Source organism: Lipomyces oligophaga (genome assembly GCF_038497815.1).
Source record: "Lipomyces oligophaga strain CBS 7107 unplaced genomic scaffold V1516scaffold_6, whole genome shotgun sequence".
NCBI classification, from domain to species: domain Eukaryota; kingdom Fungi; phylum Ascomycota; class Lipomycetes; order Lipomycetales; family Lipomycetaceae; genus Lipomyces; species [Lipomyces] oligophaga.
Genome location: NW_027117790.1, coordinates 520131 through 536197, shown reverse-complemented (window position 1 = coordinate 536197; position 16067 = coordinate 520131). Strand labels below are relative to the sequence as shown.

At 44.8% G+C, this 16067-nt stretch overlaps 5 protein-coding genes across 5 annotated transcripts; 3 read left to right on the top strand and 2 right to left on the bottom strand.

Moving 5' to 3' along the window:
• Positions 1-78: 78 nt before the first annotated feature.
• On the top strand, positions 79-3357 carry V1516DRAFT_626897 (ANTH domain-containing protein; the record flags this gene model as incomplete). Its single annotated transcript, XM_066919768.1, has 3 exons — positions 79-166; positions 246-545; positions 599-3357. 3 exons carry the CDS (start codon positions 79-81, stop codon positions 3355-3357), a joined length of 3147 nt encoding a protein of 1048 aa, XP_066776188.1.
• An 8-nt stretch (positions 3358-3365) lies between these two features.
• Positions 3366-4726, bottom strand: V1516DRAFT_472100 (uncharacterized protein). Its single transcript, XM_066919075.1, has one exon. It carries the CDS (start codon positions 4599-4601, stop codon positions 3651-3653), a length of 951 nt encoding a protein of 316 aa, XP_066776187.1. The 5' UTR covers positions 4602-4726; the 3' UTR covers positions 3366-3650.
• A 2389-nt stretch (positions 4727-7115) lies between these two features.
• On the bottom strand, positions 7116-8429 carry V1516DRAFT_626746 (Endonuclease/exonuclease/phosphatase; the record flags this gene model as incomplete). Its single annotated transcript, XM_066919760.1, has 2 exons — positions 7116-7576; positions 7634-8429. The coding sequence occupies 2 exons, from the start codon at positions 8427-8429 to the stop codon at positions 7116-7118; spliced, it is 1257 nt and encodes a 418-aa protein (XP_066776186.1).
• A 1266-nt stretch (positions 8430-9695) lies between these two features.
• Positions 9696-14419, top strand: V1516DRAFT_472509 (uncharacterized protein). Its single transcript, XM_066919076.1, has 2 exons — positions 9696-11393; positions 11440-14419. Exons 1-2 carry the CDS (start codon positions 10108-10110, stop codon positions 14228-14230), a joined length of 4077 nt encoding a protein of 1358 aa, XP_066776185.1. The 5' UTR covers positions 9696-10107; the 3' UTR covers positions 14231-14419.
• A 297-nt stretch (positions 14420-14716) lies between these two features.
• On the top strand, positions 14717-16058 carry V1516DRAFT_678483 (Phox homologous domain-containing protein). Its single transcript, XM_066922761.1, has 5 exons — positions 14717-15183; positions 15276-15297; positions 15343-15389; positions 15444-15640; positions 15720-16058. Exons 1-5 carry the CDS (start codon positions 15052-15054, stop codon positions 15805-15807), a joined length of 486 nt encoding a protein of 161 aa, XP_066776184.1. The 5' UTR covers positions 14717-15051; the 3' UTR covers positions 15808-16058.
• Positions 16059-16067: the final 9 nt, after the last annotated feature.

Sequence of the window (16067 nt, the reverse complement as noted above, 5' to 3'; positions counted from 1 at the left end):
TCAGCCGGCGAAATCCTGATTTAGTCCAGGTTTATTTCATCGATATCTATTTAAATCAATCAAATCAAGGGATCAATCATGAGCAAAGTTGATATTGATCTTGCAACGTCTATTAAAAAAGCGACTTCAATCGAAGAAACCGCTCCGAAGAGGAAACATGTTCGAAGTATGTCCACTACAAGCAGTGTTCCTATTATTTCGTCGTATTCGCCAATTTAATGAACGATCATTAACGATACATCCAGGTTGCGTGCTATATACATGGGATCACCGTTCTTCAGAGGCATTTTGGGCGTCACTAAAGATCCAGCCGATTTTGGCTGACGAAATCCAGACTTTTAAAGCACTCATCACCGTCCATCGTGTTTTGCAAGAAGGTCATCCGATCACACTTCGCGAAGCGCAGGCCCAAATCGGTTGGCTAGAGAGTTGTGCGAGAAGTATCCAGGGAGAAGGCTTGAAGGGCTATGGACCTTTGATCCGAGAATATGTCGACTTCCTACTGTCCAAACTGCGATTTCATAAGAATCATCCTGAATTCAACGGTACGGTCATGATCCTAGGATTTATGTTTGAAATGAAGTGCTAACAACTGTAGGAACTTTTGAATATGAAGAATACATATCTCTCAAAACCATCGATGACCCTAATGAAGGCTATGAAACCATTTCGGATCTCATGAATCTACAAGACCAGATCAACTCGTTCCAGCGTCTCATTTTTTCACATTTCCGTCCTGGTTCGTCTAACGAGTGTAGAATTTCTTCTTTAGTGGGCCTTGTCTACGAGTCGTATGGAATATATCGTTTCGTCACGTCTATGCTTCGTGCCATGCACGCCTCCACTAATTCGGATGACGCTCTTGAACCTCTTCGGATCAGATACGAGGCCCAGCACCATCGGCTACATAAGTTCTACTACGAGTGTTCAAATCTTCGCTACCTTACAAGTTTGATTTCAATCCCCAAACTTCCTATCGATCCGCCTGATCTCTTTAAGGACGACAATGATGACGACGACCGTGCACCTGCGCTCCCTAGAAGACCGGCCCTAGAAGACGGTACTCCCGAACCTGATTTAAATGATCTGCAGGCACAGGCCATGGCAGCTCAGCAGCAGCAGTATGAAGACGAGCAGCGTCGTCTAGCTGCACAACGTGAGGCGGAAATGCAGAGACAACGCCAGCTAGCCTTGGATCAGCAGCATCAGTATGAGGAACAGCAGCGGTTGGCAGCTGAACAGCAAAGACAGGCACAGGAGCAACTTCTACGTGATCAAATGCAACGACAAGCCCAAGGGAACGTTGCTAACCTTGAGCGTGAATTGCTTGCTCTCCGGGGACAATATGACCAGGATCAGCTTATGTTAGAACGGTATGATGGCCGGGTGAAGGCTTTAGAAAATGAACTTGCTCAGCTGAACAATACCACCGGCCAGCAGTTGGCTTCCAAAGATGACCAGATCAAGTCCTTGCAAGAACAACTGGCTACTTGGAAGTCAAAGTATGATGCACTTGCCAAATTGTATTCGCAGCTACGAAAAGAGCATATGGATTTGCTTGCTAAATACAAGGCTGCTCAAGCCCGTGCTGCATCTGCACAAGAAGCCATTGATCGGAAAGAGAAACTAGAAAAAGAAATCAAGTCTAAGAATTTGGATTTGGCTGATATGATTCGCGAGCGTGATAAGGCCAAGTTAGAGCTAGATCGTGTACGCGGGGGGCAAAGCGACGAAGTTGCTCGGCTCCAGCGCGAGCTTGACGATGCTAAGCGTCAGCTTGATCAAGGTGAACGGTCCAAAGGCACTGAGCTATCCAGTCTTTTGGCTCGTCATAACAAAGAGATGGAAGAGCTTGAGCAGCAGTTGGCCGCGAAACAACGTGCTCTGGATGACTTGTCGGATCGAGTTCAAGGATTCGATGGTGAAACCGAGAGGTTACTTCGGGAAAAGGAGGAAGAGCTGGAGGTTTACAAAGCTGGAATGGACCAGGCGCTCGTAAAACTCAACGATCTAACGATGAACCAACGAGATGTAGATGCCGCTATGGACGGAGAAATCAACGGCATTTTGTCACAACATGTTGGAAAGCTTAGCTCGATCATCGATGCTGTTCTGCAATCTGCCGCTCAGCGAGTGTCAGATGCCGTCTACGAGCTGGATTCGCCGATGAACGCAGGCAACCAAAACTCGTCTCCAAACTATCTTTTGTCAATGATCGAAAAGGGATCTGCCGCTGCTACTGATTTTGCTACTGCGTTTAATAACTTCATTGCCGATGGTCCCAACGGTGATCACTCTGAAATAATCAAGACCTCTGCTGTGTTTTCTGGTGCAATTTCGGATATTCTTGTTAACGCCAAAGGTCTAACACGTCTTGCAAACAACGAGGCTCAAGCGGATATGATCGTCAATGTTGCGCGAGACGCTGCCACTGCTTCGGAGAAGTTTTTCACGAACTTGTTTTCCGACAAACTTGCGCCGCTATCGATCGATCAGCGGACGGACCGGGTTATTACAAACAACATGGATGTTCAGACTTTGCTTCAACGTCTGAGTAAAATGGCTGAATCTTTTGCACCACCGAAGGGTCGGCGCGGACCGGGCAACGGGTTATTTGAGAATGGCGATATCGGAGAATTGGTTGATCGGGAGATGAGTAATGCGGCGGATGCGATTGCGAAAGCGGCTGCCCGGCTGAACCAACTGATGACAAAGCCCAAGAACCCGGAGCTGTCTGCGTTCGATATGAAGATTCACGACGCCATTCTTGCCGCCGCAGTTGCTGTGACCAACGCGGTCGCAGCCCTTATCAAGGCCGCTACCGAGTCGCAGCGGGAAATCGTTGCTCAGGGTCAAGGTACTAGTACCCGCACGGCGTTCTATAAAAAACACAATCGCTGGACCGAGGGTCTCATATCTGCCGCTAAGGCCGTTGCTACTTCTACGAATGTGTTGATAGAAACTGCCGACGGCGTCGTCAGTGGAAACAACTCGCTCGAGCAGCTGATCGTTGCCTCAAACGACGTTGCTGCCTCAACAGCCCAGCTTGTCGCGGCGTCACGTGTGAAGGCGTCCTTCATGTCCAAAACCCAGGATCGCCTTGAGTCGGCTAGTAAAGCTGTCACTGGCGCCTGCCGTACACTTGTAAACCAGGTCCAGTCTATCTTGCAGTCCCGTGGTTACAATGAAAATGAGTTTGGCGAAAAGGTAGATTATTCGAAATTGTCATCTCATGAGTTCAAGCGCAGAGAAATGGAACAGCAGGTCGAAATCTTGAAGCTGGAGAACGAGCTCTCTTCCGCAAGGAAAGCGCTGGGCGAAATGAGAAAGGTTAGCTATCGTCAGGAAGGGGAGTAGAAGTAAAATCTGAGATAGGATTTGGAATTTGCGTTCTCAGATCCACATTCTGCGTTTTGTTTTTTTTTTCTTTTTCTAGAAACGTGGCCTTGGATGGCCTTATAATCACCAGTTTTTAGGAAAACACGAATTTACTTGGTCAAAATTAATGCGTAATAAACTCTATTGTGGTGGTTCACGATCCACCAAGTTATGTATTCTCGTTAAAATGGCAGTACTAGCCTGTGAATCCAGACAGCCAACAATCATGGAAATAAACTTTACAAGGGGGAAAAGCTAATTTATCGAAGCAACTAGTACATGCTGATACATTGGAACCCTAGATTTGCCCAGTCTTCGTCGAAAAAGCATGGCTGAAATCCCGGTAACAGGTCATCTGACAGAACTGGGAGGCTTTCATCTAAAGAACTAGGAGTATCCTGATAGGGGGAATCGTTAGCGGTGTAGTCGCTGGCGAAGTCCAGGGGTGGTGGTGAATCTGACGCGCAAGAGCCCGACAAGGATGAAAACGAGAAATTTGCAAATGCGTACGCAGGGAATATGTCCTGCGGAAGAGAATATGCGTCGGTATCAGAGATCGGTAACGGCTGTAGCTGCTGCTGAGGAATTATTGTCTCTATCCGACTGGAGCAGGTAGAGGTGTAAGATTCTGAATAGGAGAGCGGCACCGATTCGGGAACGTCAGTGTAGGAGGATTCGGGTACCGATTCCTGCTGCTCGTCAGGTAGAGTAGGAGGAACGACCCGGTTGAGCAGCCAGTCTACAAAACACTCTTGCTTGTCGCCCAAGTTGTAGATCATAGTCTGCCGAGTCCAAAAATCCTTGTTGTCATATGCGGCCCAAATTTTCGAGAGATATGAGGAGAGATGCTGCTGGTTCAAGTTGGGGAACACCCGATTGTAGTAAGCTCTAAAGCCAAAAAAGGCGTTGATTGCGGTTCCATTGAGTTTTGTTGACTTGCGTCGACGAGGGCCACTACTTCTGGGAGCCCTTGAGTGGGAGTTCTCCCTCGAAGCAGCCACCTGAAGAGGCAAAGACAAGTAGAGATTGGAGTGGTCGTCTTCATTCAATCCCATCACAGAGAATTGGAAATAGTTTGAGCTGTCTTTACTAATGCGTTTTGCGGGAGTGTGAGCCAGCTTCAGGACGTCGCAGTATGTGTTCATCGAATTGTCCAGAGCACCACGAGCTGGCCTTGAAAGCTTTGCCGATCTTCTGCGAATCGTTTTGTGTGTGTTCATCATTGGAGAGGCGGAACTGATATCGAAGTTCTTTGTTTATTTTCTAACACCATGGAAAGCCTTGAACGGAGACGGACATACCGTCTCTGATATATCATTTTGATAGCACGAAGAATGGAAGATCGACATTGCCACTCTATTAGATTGAGGAGGTCAAAACAAATCTGAGCTCAAAAGAAACGCCAGATTTGGGATGTTAGTTTTCTCTGGCCTGCAACGTTTTGAACTTGTAAAGTTCTACCGTGTGCATGCATGCACTGGACCGGGGGAGGCGTAGTTGTTGGAGGTGGTACTCCGAGTACGATATCCCATAGCCCCAGTTCGGTACTGAAAGTCTATATGCTGGCCATTGGTACTGCCGCAAGCGAACCACCCACTTTATACGTAAATAGGGAGAACATTTCCGCCAAATGCTCACTCACTCCTACGACAATTACAGAAAAAGTGAGCCGATCTGGTTCTGCAGCCGGATCGGCTCACGGTGGAGCTGAGCGCCCGATCCAATTCAGTAGTATGTGGGATCGAGGAACCGCACTCCTCCTCCAGTACACACTCCATTTGGCAACCATAAAAAACAGATATGTGCTGATAACATGTAAATGTCTGATTCTGCGGAGAAACTATAACCCAGTGCAGAGATAACTGTCAAACTTTGACCGAATTGGAATACTTTGCTGTTCAAAACCAGAATCGCTCGCCCGGATACAGGCAATACTACCAGTAGCTCTGCAATAACCCTTCCGATTCGGCGTGCAGATGCAGGACTGCAAAATGGTATATTCATCCGCAGGCTTCAACGGGACTGAACCTTGGACGACTTTAGAGGTACTAGGTAAATGATACAGCATCTCCGCCTCGCAATTTCCACAGCCATAGGTCCAAACTCCGTGAGCCCAAATTCGTGAGTTCGATGGCCGCGACGGACGTTGACTGATCAAATCCGTAACTGTGCTTTGAACCTTGCAGTGATCTGCCGAACTTGACAACTCTCGGACAATTCTCTCACATCTGTTTTCTGCCTAGTACCCTTGACCTTAGGAATTGCTGCTGGGCTCTGCCTTGATGATTGGCCATTTTCACATCTAGAGTGAACTGAATACTGGTTCATCTGCTGATCTTCTAATCATTTGGGGCCGCGTTCATTTGAGTTTGTGTCTAAGCGGATAAATTTCATAAGAGAAAGAATTAGCAATATACACAAATATGTATATAATTAAATTCGACTCCAAGGTCGGTAGCTCGCCGGGATATTCCAGAATCATCAGGTTTGAAAGGTAGATAAATTATTCTAGACTGTCATAAAAAAAATGCGTCTTCATCGCAAGCCATATTCCACACCTCGCCCATGATCAGACTCTTCCTATGCACACCCACCGAAACTAATCCCAGCAAATATATCTATGTCATCTTAAGCATGTTGGACTTTATGCAACGCTTTCTGGAATGCCGAGCTGTAGATCGCTGCGCGCTCGCTTTTGGTAGATCCGATCTGGCTCTCTTTTCAGCACGCAAAAATAGAATCTCGTTCAGCGCATCCATATCCTTTCGTAGAGATATGATCCCACACAGAATAGACTGGATCCGGAGAAGGTTACGTTTCGCCAAGTATAGTCGAAATGCGTCCCGGAAGTCGAGTTCGGCGACAGACTCTGCACTGGCAATAGCCTAAAAACAGTTTTAGCCGTAGGCCCAGCATGCCCAAGAGTAGCTTCTACTACTACTACTACTACTCCTACTCACCGATGCTAGTTCCTGAATATCAAGACAAGAGTCCAGGTTAAGCGAACCTGTCTCCACTAGTGAACCTAAAAGGGAGTTTGAGATTTGATAGAGACGCGCAATTGACAGTGGAAGGCTCATCGCAAATCCTCTGAATTTGGCGTAAAGCTCGCGAGCTAACAAAGCAGTGCTCTCGAAGTAAAATTTCTGGAAACCTACCGAGCGCCTATATTGTGTGCCCCAATTCCAGCTTGCGTGACTTACCACTTCAAGGTCTTGGGGCTGAGGAAGAAGAGATCAAAATATTGGATTCCATCATGTGACGGATCAATTGTGAAGCTTACTTGGGGGATACAGTGACTCTCATATGTACTATTTGGGGACGGCCTTAGTGGCCCATTCGAAGTAAGAACATCTAAATTGAATATCAACCTCTTCTCTGGGTCTCAATCGTGTCTGGTAACCCGGTCCGATCGGCCTCATCCAGGTCCGTAAGTGTCATGCAACTGCAAGGGCAGACAGAACCTAACTTACCTCGAACAAATCCAGAAAGCTCTTCCCTCATTTAAACCGGACTTCTTTGTCGTCCGCATAACACATGGCTCCTTGTGGGTGGTGCACAGAGGCGGCTGCGGTTTGCAAAATATTTTCTTCCAGTCGACTGTGTTGTTTCGTGCCGGCTCTGTCGCATGTTTCGCAGCAGTGGGTCTCGCAGGAGTGTCTGCACTCAATGTCGTGCACCCTTTCGATTCTGAATATCTCGTTAGAATAAAATTCGTGAAAAATGACTGCTGGACTTTAGCTGGATTTACTTTCTGGCCCATTCTCCGCGGGAAAATCTCTATAAATCGTCATAAACTCAGATAGCTTTTGCTGGCCCACGGTGGGTTTCTTAGTGCTCCGGTTGTCTATCGGATCACATTCTCTTCTCTTCCTTTCATTGACTTCATTGCCCGCAGTTTGAGGGTATTTCTGATCCTCGGCGCAAGATTGAAGATCTGGTGAAGATTCTTTCGTCTCCGGCAAAGTTTTACTCTTGAAATATGACGTTATATTTCGCGTTGGATTGTAGTTTGAAATGTAGTCCAACGACAATTTAGGTATCTTTTTCACGCCTTGAAAGAGTTTTGGCAGAGAATTGCAAGAAATGTCAGCAAATACGGGGCAGTGATCCGAGCCTAAGAGATCAGGACGAATATCAGCATTGGAGCAATGTTTGCCCAACTCCAATGAGGAGAGAATGTAATCAATGCGCGATCCTAGAGAAATAAAATCTATCAGAAAGCTTGTATAGAATAAACTCCCGCCCAACATACCGTAATTAGAGGGTCTGGCATTGAGTTTTTGATTCCAGCAAGTGAACATGCCTTGACGCGTGGGATGCATATCACGACAGAGATCTAGCATTATAGAGCATTGCTTAGGCGCAAGAATAGAATCAAGTAGTTGTCTGGTATATGTGTCTTTAAATGAGGAAAGTCCGCTATTCCGCAGGACCTCAGACGGATCAGCAGTATCGATTTCGTCCCGTATCACATTCAAGTCGCCGACCAAGATAACCTCTCGGCCATGAACGACAAGATTTTTAATCCTGTCGAAAAGCACGGTGAAAAACTGCTCTCGAAAGTCGCTACGGTCTTCAGACGACACGGCTGGACAGTAGACGTTGATGAGAACGAAATCTCCAAAGTCCAGAACCAACGATCTGCCTTCAGAGTCCAATTGTCTGGCTTCTGCCGGCCGAACATTCAAGTCATAGCCACCAATCGGATCCTCATGCTGTGCAAAGCATAAACCTTCTTCGGCTTTCAATGCACGGCACTTCGAGCTTCGAGTATAGACGGCAACTCCCGAATAGCCCTTCTTGCTCTTCGGAAAGCTGAAGTAAGGATCGAACCCCGGAACTATAACCATCTCCTTTGTTAGATCTTTTTTCTGCAACTTGAGTTCCTGAAAACAAATTATGTCGGCATCCAAAACATCAAACATGTGGCCAAAGTCTTTCTGCTCATTCCACGGATGATACTGCAAGACATTACGGATGCCGCAGATGTTGAACGTGACGATTCTGAGGCGCTGGCTCGAGTTCGACTGCACTTCGCACAAGTCCATTCCAAATATTAGTATATCCCTAGGGTACCTTTGAAGTATCTAGTAGAAAGTGGCGATAATTGTCATGGCAATTACCTTCTCCGCACTTCTGGCTAAATAATGGAAATGGAATTGAGGGTATTCTAATGTATTGCATGTCTCGAAACCATTTGGGAGTCGGCACGATTGCTCCCAAAGGGTGAGGTCCGCGGGCGGAAACAAAGTTATCTAAGATTCTTTTCTTCGTACTCGTACTTCTCTTCCTCGCAGAGTACGACAGCCACGGTTGGCTATTGAGGTATTGGTAGCTCGTAGAAGCCGATATGGCTGGCGAAGACGAACTCATCCATGATGAGCTCAAAGTCCTCTACGAACCGCCGGATGGCCAGAAGATTGATGTCGAGTGAGTACTGCGTACCAGCGTACTGCGTACTGCGGTAAACTACTGGCGCTATATGGGCTAACATTTCACACAGTATCGTTGCTATTCATGGTCTAACTGGACATGGCGAAAAGACTTGGATGTTCACCGGAAAGACTGATTCCCATAAGTCGAGTGGCCCAAAAGAGCCGGTGTTATGGCTCAAAGACCTGCTACCGGACTATGCCTATGATCGTGCAAGGTTGCGTATTCGAGTATTGACGTTTAATTACAATGCCAACGCATGGTTCGGGAAAAATTCGAACGATTTCAATGACAGAGCAATTGCGTTTGGGCTTCAACTAAATAGTCGTCGATTCGATTGTCCTGACCGGCCCTTGCTGTTTGTCGTACACAGTATGGGCGGTCTGGTCGCCAAAGCTTTTCTTAATAATCTACACCGCAAGGTATACAGTCGCGAGATCTCTCTGAATGTCGACGAGCGCAGTCGCATGCATATGTTACGTGAATCAGTCTGCGGGATCGTCTTTCTCGCAACTCCACACAGAGGTTCTAAGTTTGGCAGTGTTCTTGCAAAGCTACCGAAAGTCAGTCGTGCAGTTAAGGATCTAAAGCTTAACTCTGAAAAGCTTGAGGAGCTTACAAAAGTTTTTGAGAAATACTATATCGGAATGTCACAGTCTGGCCTGCCTTTCTATGTGGCATGTTTTTACGAAAACAAGTCTATGCTTGCGCTCAGCAGCTCTAATATTGTGTCAAAGGAGAGTGCGGCCTTAGATTCTGCCGACATCAATGCAGCTCTAGAGGCTGATCATAGTGAGATTTGCAAATTTTTTGGCTACCAAGATCCCAAGTTCAAGGCTGTTGCTGCAGTCATGCTTGACTTTCTCTGCGATTGGATGAGACATAATCTTGCCCTTCGACGGCCAATGCACATTTTGCATAACTCACCAACCGCTCAGCTTGACATAGTTTTAGTTCATGGCTTGTATCAGGACTGTTTTTCCACTTGGAAGTCGCTTAAAGCCAAACGACGAGCGACACCTTCAACCTGGATAGAGGCATTTTTACAGAACGATCGAAAGCCCGAAATTGCAGCTGCCAGGGTAATGACATTCAGCTATTTACCGCGTAATAATCGCCAATCGAGCTGCAAATCATGGGCAACGTCTCTATTAACGGTCCTGGCCCAGCATAGACGAGGTTTGGATCACCGGCCAATCATTTTCCTTACTCATTGTGTCGGTGGACTCGTTGTGATAAAAGTGAGTTTCTATTTCAAATGTCAAGTATAGTATGTCTAATCTCTAGGCCTTGATGGATAGTGTTGATCCGGAATCTTTGCATCTTGGAGTTCTTGATAATACTATCGGTGTGATTTTTCTCGATTGCCCGTTTGCCATGCAGTTGAAAAATCGCCGTGGTGGTGATGCTCTGGCGGAATACTTCATGACCGTTGAGCTTGCAGAGCTAACACTGACAGTCAAAAATTTTTTCAATCTATTTCGAACCGACAGTAGATTAAGGCGTTTGAAAAAGAAAAATATTCGAGCGGCTGTGAATGGGCGGTCGACACCGGGGGATGTCGTACTTCCTCGAGATATGCTCCAGCTATTTCCTCTTGAATTTCTCGAGTTTTCGAAAACACATTCTGAAATGGGCCACGTTGGTTCGTGGCATGACAATAACTACGACGTGATCGTTTCGTGGCTGAGACAGATCTTCCAGGATGACGAATATACTTTTGTCCGGGCACTGAGAATTCAGCATCAGTCCCAGTATGATGTATTACGTCGTTTCCTCAAGGACGGACTGTGTATGACAAAGCAAAATATAGATGTTGTAGGGGGCGAATCGCGAGCACACAGACATATGCTTATAGAGCCCACATGGATTTATTCTGATTCCGCAATTAAGAACTGGACGTCTAAACGACGATCATTGTTACATTTATCAGGCAAGGTCTATTCTGGAAAAAGTGTGATCGCTTTAGAGCTAGGTCGGAAAAAACTCCGGAGTTTAGTGAACCAGTCTCAGCTACATGGACTATTCAATATCTGCATTGACAGCGATTTAATCGTAACTCAAAGTGCACAGAATATATTTCTTAGTCTCCTTGAACAGCTGATCGAATCTGTTGGTCTAGATTCTTCGATTCCAGAGGCAATGTCAAGTTTTTTAGAAGACATTAAATCCGGCATAGTTTCTTATACTGACGTGATATCGCGGTTTCCTGAAATATTTGCATCCTTTAGTTCAATTTTTGCGTCCATTTTTATTGTTCTTGATGGTTTGGATTACTGTGCAATTGAAGAACTCGCAAAAGTCGTCGAAACTATAACTCGAGCTATTAATTTAGCATCACTCAATGCAGCGGAATCGACAAAAATATATGTTTTAACGACGAGTCGTAATCAAAGTCCGCTTTTGAAATTGTCTCGAGATTTTGAAGTGTTTAATCTGCATTTGACGCTGGATTCAACTCAGGACACTATGTCCATGTATATCGATGAACAGCTGAGTCGCGGATTGAACGATCGTATAATCGATTTGAACGAGCTTTTACCAGCAAAGAACACGATCATTAACCGATCGGAGGGAATGTAAGCTGATTCGCAGGTCTGTTTAACAAATACTAACCTCAGCCAGCTTTTCATCTGTGGTGCGAGATGTGGATACTATAATTCGAGTACTGGCTATTGAAGACACAAGTATCTTTGAAATCACGACTCAACTTCAAAGTTCAATCCCAGACATGTTCACGGGACTGCTGGCCTGGTTATCTGAGTCCGAGTTGAATTCTTTGTACCCACTATTAATGTGGATGTCAGCTAGTTTCTGTAATTTGACGATTTCCGAACTGTCGGAGATCATCAAGTTCAACTTGGAAGGTACAGAAGCTGGAGCTGCGGAGAGTTATATTAATTTGGTTGAAAGATGGTCACGATTGGGTATTTTCGAGATTGACAATCAGGAGGTAGATTTTCCCCACTCATTAATACGAGAAGTGATTATTAAACAGGACGACGAATCCAAATCTACTATTCTAAAAATGTCTGAGATCGAAGCCCATGCGCAAATCGGGATCAGTTGTTTGAACTATTTGTTTAGTTTGCCTTTGCAAGATCAGTCAAATAACTCTCTTTATTTTCGTCGACCGTCACATTTCGATGGTATCGAATTTGGAGATAATCGTCAGGTGAATCGATTATTGGAGAAGTTCCCGTTGTTATCGTACGCCAGTTGTTTCGGTGTAATCCACGGCACCACAGCAATGGCGTCGGATACGCTTTCGTCGGAGACTAGGCACAAATTACTAGAATTAATCAACCAGCTATTTGAGGAGGAGCATAATTTACTGTTTGAATTAGTTGCTGCTGTGACCAAATTGTCTGAAATCGCCGACTACGCAGTCACGTTTGACATTTGGGCCCCATTCTTTGAGTTTCGTCAGGCCGCCTTGATGATCATGCTCGGAATAAAGTCGTCGATGATGTTTCCAAGCGTGATCGATGATTTAACGGAATCTTTCGCGCTGAGTCGGTTTAGGTTGAAGACCGCAATCCAGACGTCGTCACTATTGCTTGTTGCTTCGGTTAGTCGACGGTTTGGAATTCCAAGCTCTAATGATACAGATTTGCTGAATTGTTTACTAGCGATTGCTGTGGAACGAAGTGATGCCAATTTTGTCAATTTTTTTATCATGATAGGCGCCGATGTAGCATTATTATTGCCGGGGCTGGCCTCGACAACGATATTCGAATTGGGCCTTCAAATTGGCCATGAATCTACAATTAGAGCATTGCTTGCTCGATTTGACTTGGCAAAACACAGACAGTTGTATGAGCAGTCTTTGTATAAAGTTATCGATGCGAAGTCCTTCAACATTATGAGGGACTTTCTTGCACGAGCCGCTATTTTTGAAGATGGCACCGAGATTTATGTGGAAGTTGTAAAGCATTATCTTGGTCTGGGAGATGTGGAAACAGTTCTGCAGGTGATAGAAGCAGGAAAGGCTGAGCTTGGATTGATGGGAGATGCGCATTGGACGATACTGCGGTTACTGGCTCAGAGCGTAATCATTGACGACGAAATAAGTACCAAGATTGCTAAGGAGCTCATACACGACCAATTTGATTTTCAAAAAGACAATGACGGCAATCCAACCGCTTTACAGCTAGGCCTAGAGCAGCAGAAAGTTCAATTCGCCGCATTGTTATTAAATCGTGGAGCGCTGGCTACAGTAGGGAACGTGTTGTTTGGGCTACCCCTTACACTAGCAGCATATTCAGGAGATCCCTGGTTAGTTGGTCAATTAATCAAGGGTGGAGGCCGAGTTAATGAACGGGATGAACGGTTTGGTAGTCCTCTGATTGCGGTAGCAATGTCCTCTGAGACCAACAGTGTTTCGACAGTCAAGGTATTACTGACGCACGGAGCCGAAATCAATTATTGCGACAGTATGTTTGGTACAGCGCTCTATTGGGCTGCTCGACGAGGGAAACAAGATATGTATGAAATGCTCGTTCGCTCTGGAGCAAATCCACATATCGATCACTGGAAACTGGGAACTATTCTCCATGGCGCTGTCTGGTCGGGCAGCGAGGTAATTGTGCAGAAATTGCTAGCTAATGGTTCAGATCCTAATATCTTTCCGCAAACTTGTGGATCAGCGCTGCAGGCATGGTTTGAGTCTGCAAAGCTGGAAGTCAATTATGATTTTACGTTCACAGTTCTGGAGTTATTGTTGGAATATGGTGCTCAAGTTTCAGTTTACGGAGGAAAGTTTGGTACAATTCTGCAAGCCGCCGCGTATTATGGAAATTTGCTTATTTTCGAGAAATTATTGGATAGAATTCCCAAATTGGAGGCCTCAAACATGCTCTATACCGTCTCTGGTCACTATGGAAGTGTGATTCAAGCTGCGTGTGCAAGTGGCTCGTTTGACGATAATGGAAACAATGACGCATTGAAAATTGTGTCCCTAGTTATAAACAGGTTCGGCAGAGATCAGCTGGATCTAGTTGGTGGGTATTATGGAAGTGCACTGCAAGCAGCAGTGTGGACGCAGAACGAGGATCTAGTACTGTATTTACTTGAACACGGAGCGCATCCCGATATCGGTAGCACGGTTGGCTATTATGGTACTGCACTGCAGATGGCGATCTATCTTAAGAACGAGAAAATAGCTACGTGGCTAATTGATCGTGGAGCTGATATGACGAAAGAGCGCATGACTACATCTCTTAGCGGTACTCTGGCCGATGGTGTACAGTTGAAAACTTCGTCACGATCTTCTGGGGTGAATCTATCTGGAGCTAGACCGATTTATGCGGACCCAATTGAAATGGCAAGAGCCCGGCTAGACGGGAGCATGGTAGATTCTCTTGCACAAAGATTACCTGGCATTTCTTTGAAAGTTATTGCAGATGACGCTTAATTTGATCAAATGTTGATACCCAATAAAGATAATTATTCTTTGACCCAGGTTTGGTTTCAGATTGCATTTTGTTATTTAATATCTAATAGTCGTGGGCCTGATGCTTAGACGAAAACTGTAAATTTTTGATACGCAACTATATCGATTTCCCCAAATATTTGTTAAATAAACTTTTCAATTCTAGCAGAACAGTTTCTCAGACTGACGAGATCTGATTAGATCACGTGCCAGATCTGGACCGAGATGTTCGGACTGGTACTGAGAGATTCATTGGACTGGTCCCGGTTATCATAATCACGTGGGATTAGGCCAGACTAGACGTTAGGTGATTAGAGAATCATCACAGTAAATTGACAAGGTCGATGATCTCTGAGAATACAAGAAAAAATATATAAAAATCATTGAATAGACCTAATGTTCTAATGCGATTGATTACGTAATTATGTAGATAATAGGCGTAGGAAGTTCGGATGTAGAATAGTGACCGAACAAGGGTTTGAAGTGTGTCGGCAAAGAACTACAGCAGGCGGCGAAGCAGCGATTGGAGATAATCTTGAGACAGAGATATTTTATTTCTTGAGAGTTTGATTCTGAATTGGAAAGGTGTGATTATAAACAGGATTGAATTGATAAATTGACCGAAAAAACCTGAGTTTTTTTTTTGCTATTGCTGAATTGAATTCGACTCACATTTGTCTCTCGGTGCAGATAGATTGATAGATACGGCCGTTTGAGTCCAGTTCCTTCCAGATCCAGAATTCTATCTACTATTGTCGAAATACAATACGAAATAGGCATCTTCATAGTCGAAATTACAGATAATGTCGTCACCGAGTCGTTCTGGAATGTCTTCTTCTCCCCGTCAATTCGAGGGATTTGGCACGCGTCCACAGTTTAAGCAGCAGACTTTCGAAGAAATTTATGGGGTTCCCGAGAATTTCTTGGAGATTGAGGTCAGTTTAGGTTTCAGTATTTCGGTCGATTGCTTAATGAGAGACCTTCTGAAAATGTTACTGAGTCTGAACGAAAAACTAACGGAAACCAGGTCCGCAATCCAGAGACTCATGGTATGAATTAGATTCATTGTTGGAATTAATAATCTAACCGTTCAGTCGGATACGGAAAAGGAATGTATACAGACTACGAAATTGTTTGTAGGGTGAGTCTTGATCTATTTTACGATATCACCCCCGGAGCTTCTCTGACCAGCCAGACAAACATCCCTGCTTTTAAACTGAAATACTCGGTCGTTCGCCGAAGATACAGCGATTTCGAGTACTTCCGTGATATTCTTGAGCGCGAGTCATCACGTGTAACAATCCCTCCGCTACCAGGCAAAGTGTTTACAAACCGATTTTCCGAAGAAGTCATTGAATCTCGTCGGGATGGCCTCGAGCGTTTCCTGCAAATGTGAGTTGATTGTTTATGTGAATTCTGTATTTTTTAAAGTGTCTTTTTGACTGATGTTGTATTTACTAAACCTCAATAGTGTAGCAGGCCATCCGCTACTTCAAACTGGCTCAAAAGTTTTGTGTGCGTTCATCCAGGATCCTCAGTGGGACAGAGTTCGATATTAAATATCTACTTTTAGATAAATTAATTTTACAGAGCTCTGAATGATGGTGTCGCGATGTTCTTGTGGATTCGTTGTCAATTTGTCTCGTCATCATTGTCGATACTAATATTCTTGTCTTGATTTTGGGTATGTTGAATTGTTTGCGTGCATTTGGAGTTTCGACTTTGGTTACTTGCAATGTAATTATTGAATAATATTATGTAATTGTTATTGTTTATTATTATTTATTAATATTTATGTTGTTTATATTTATATATTGAT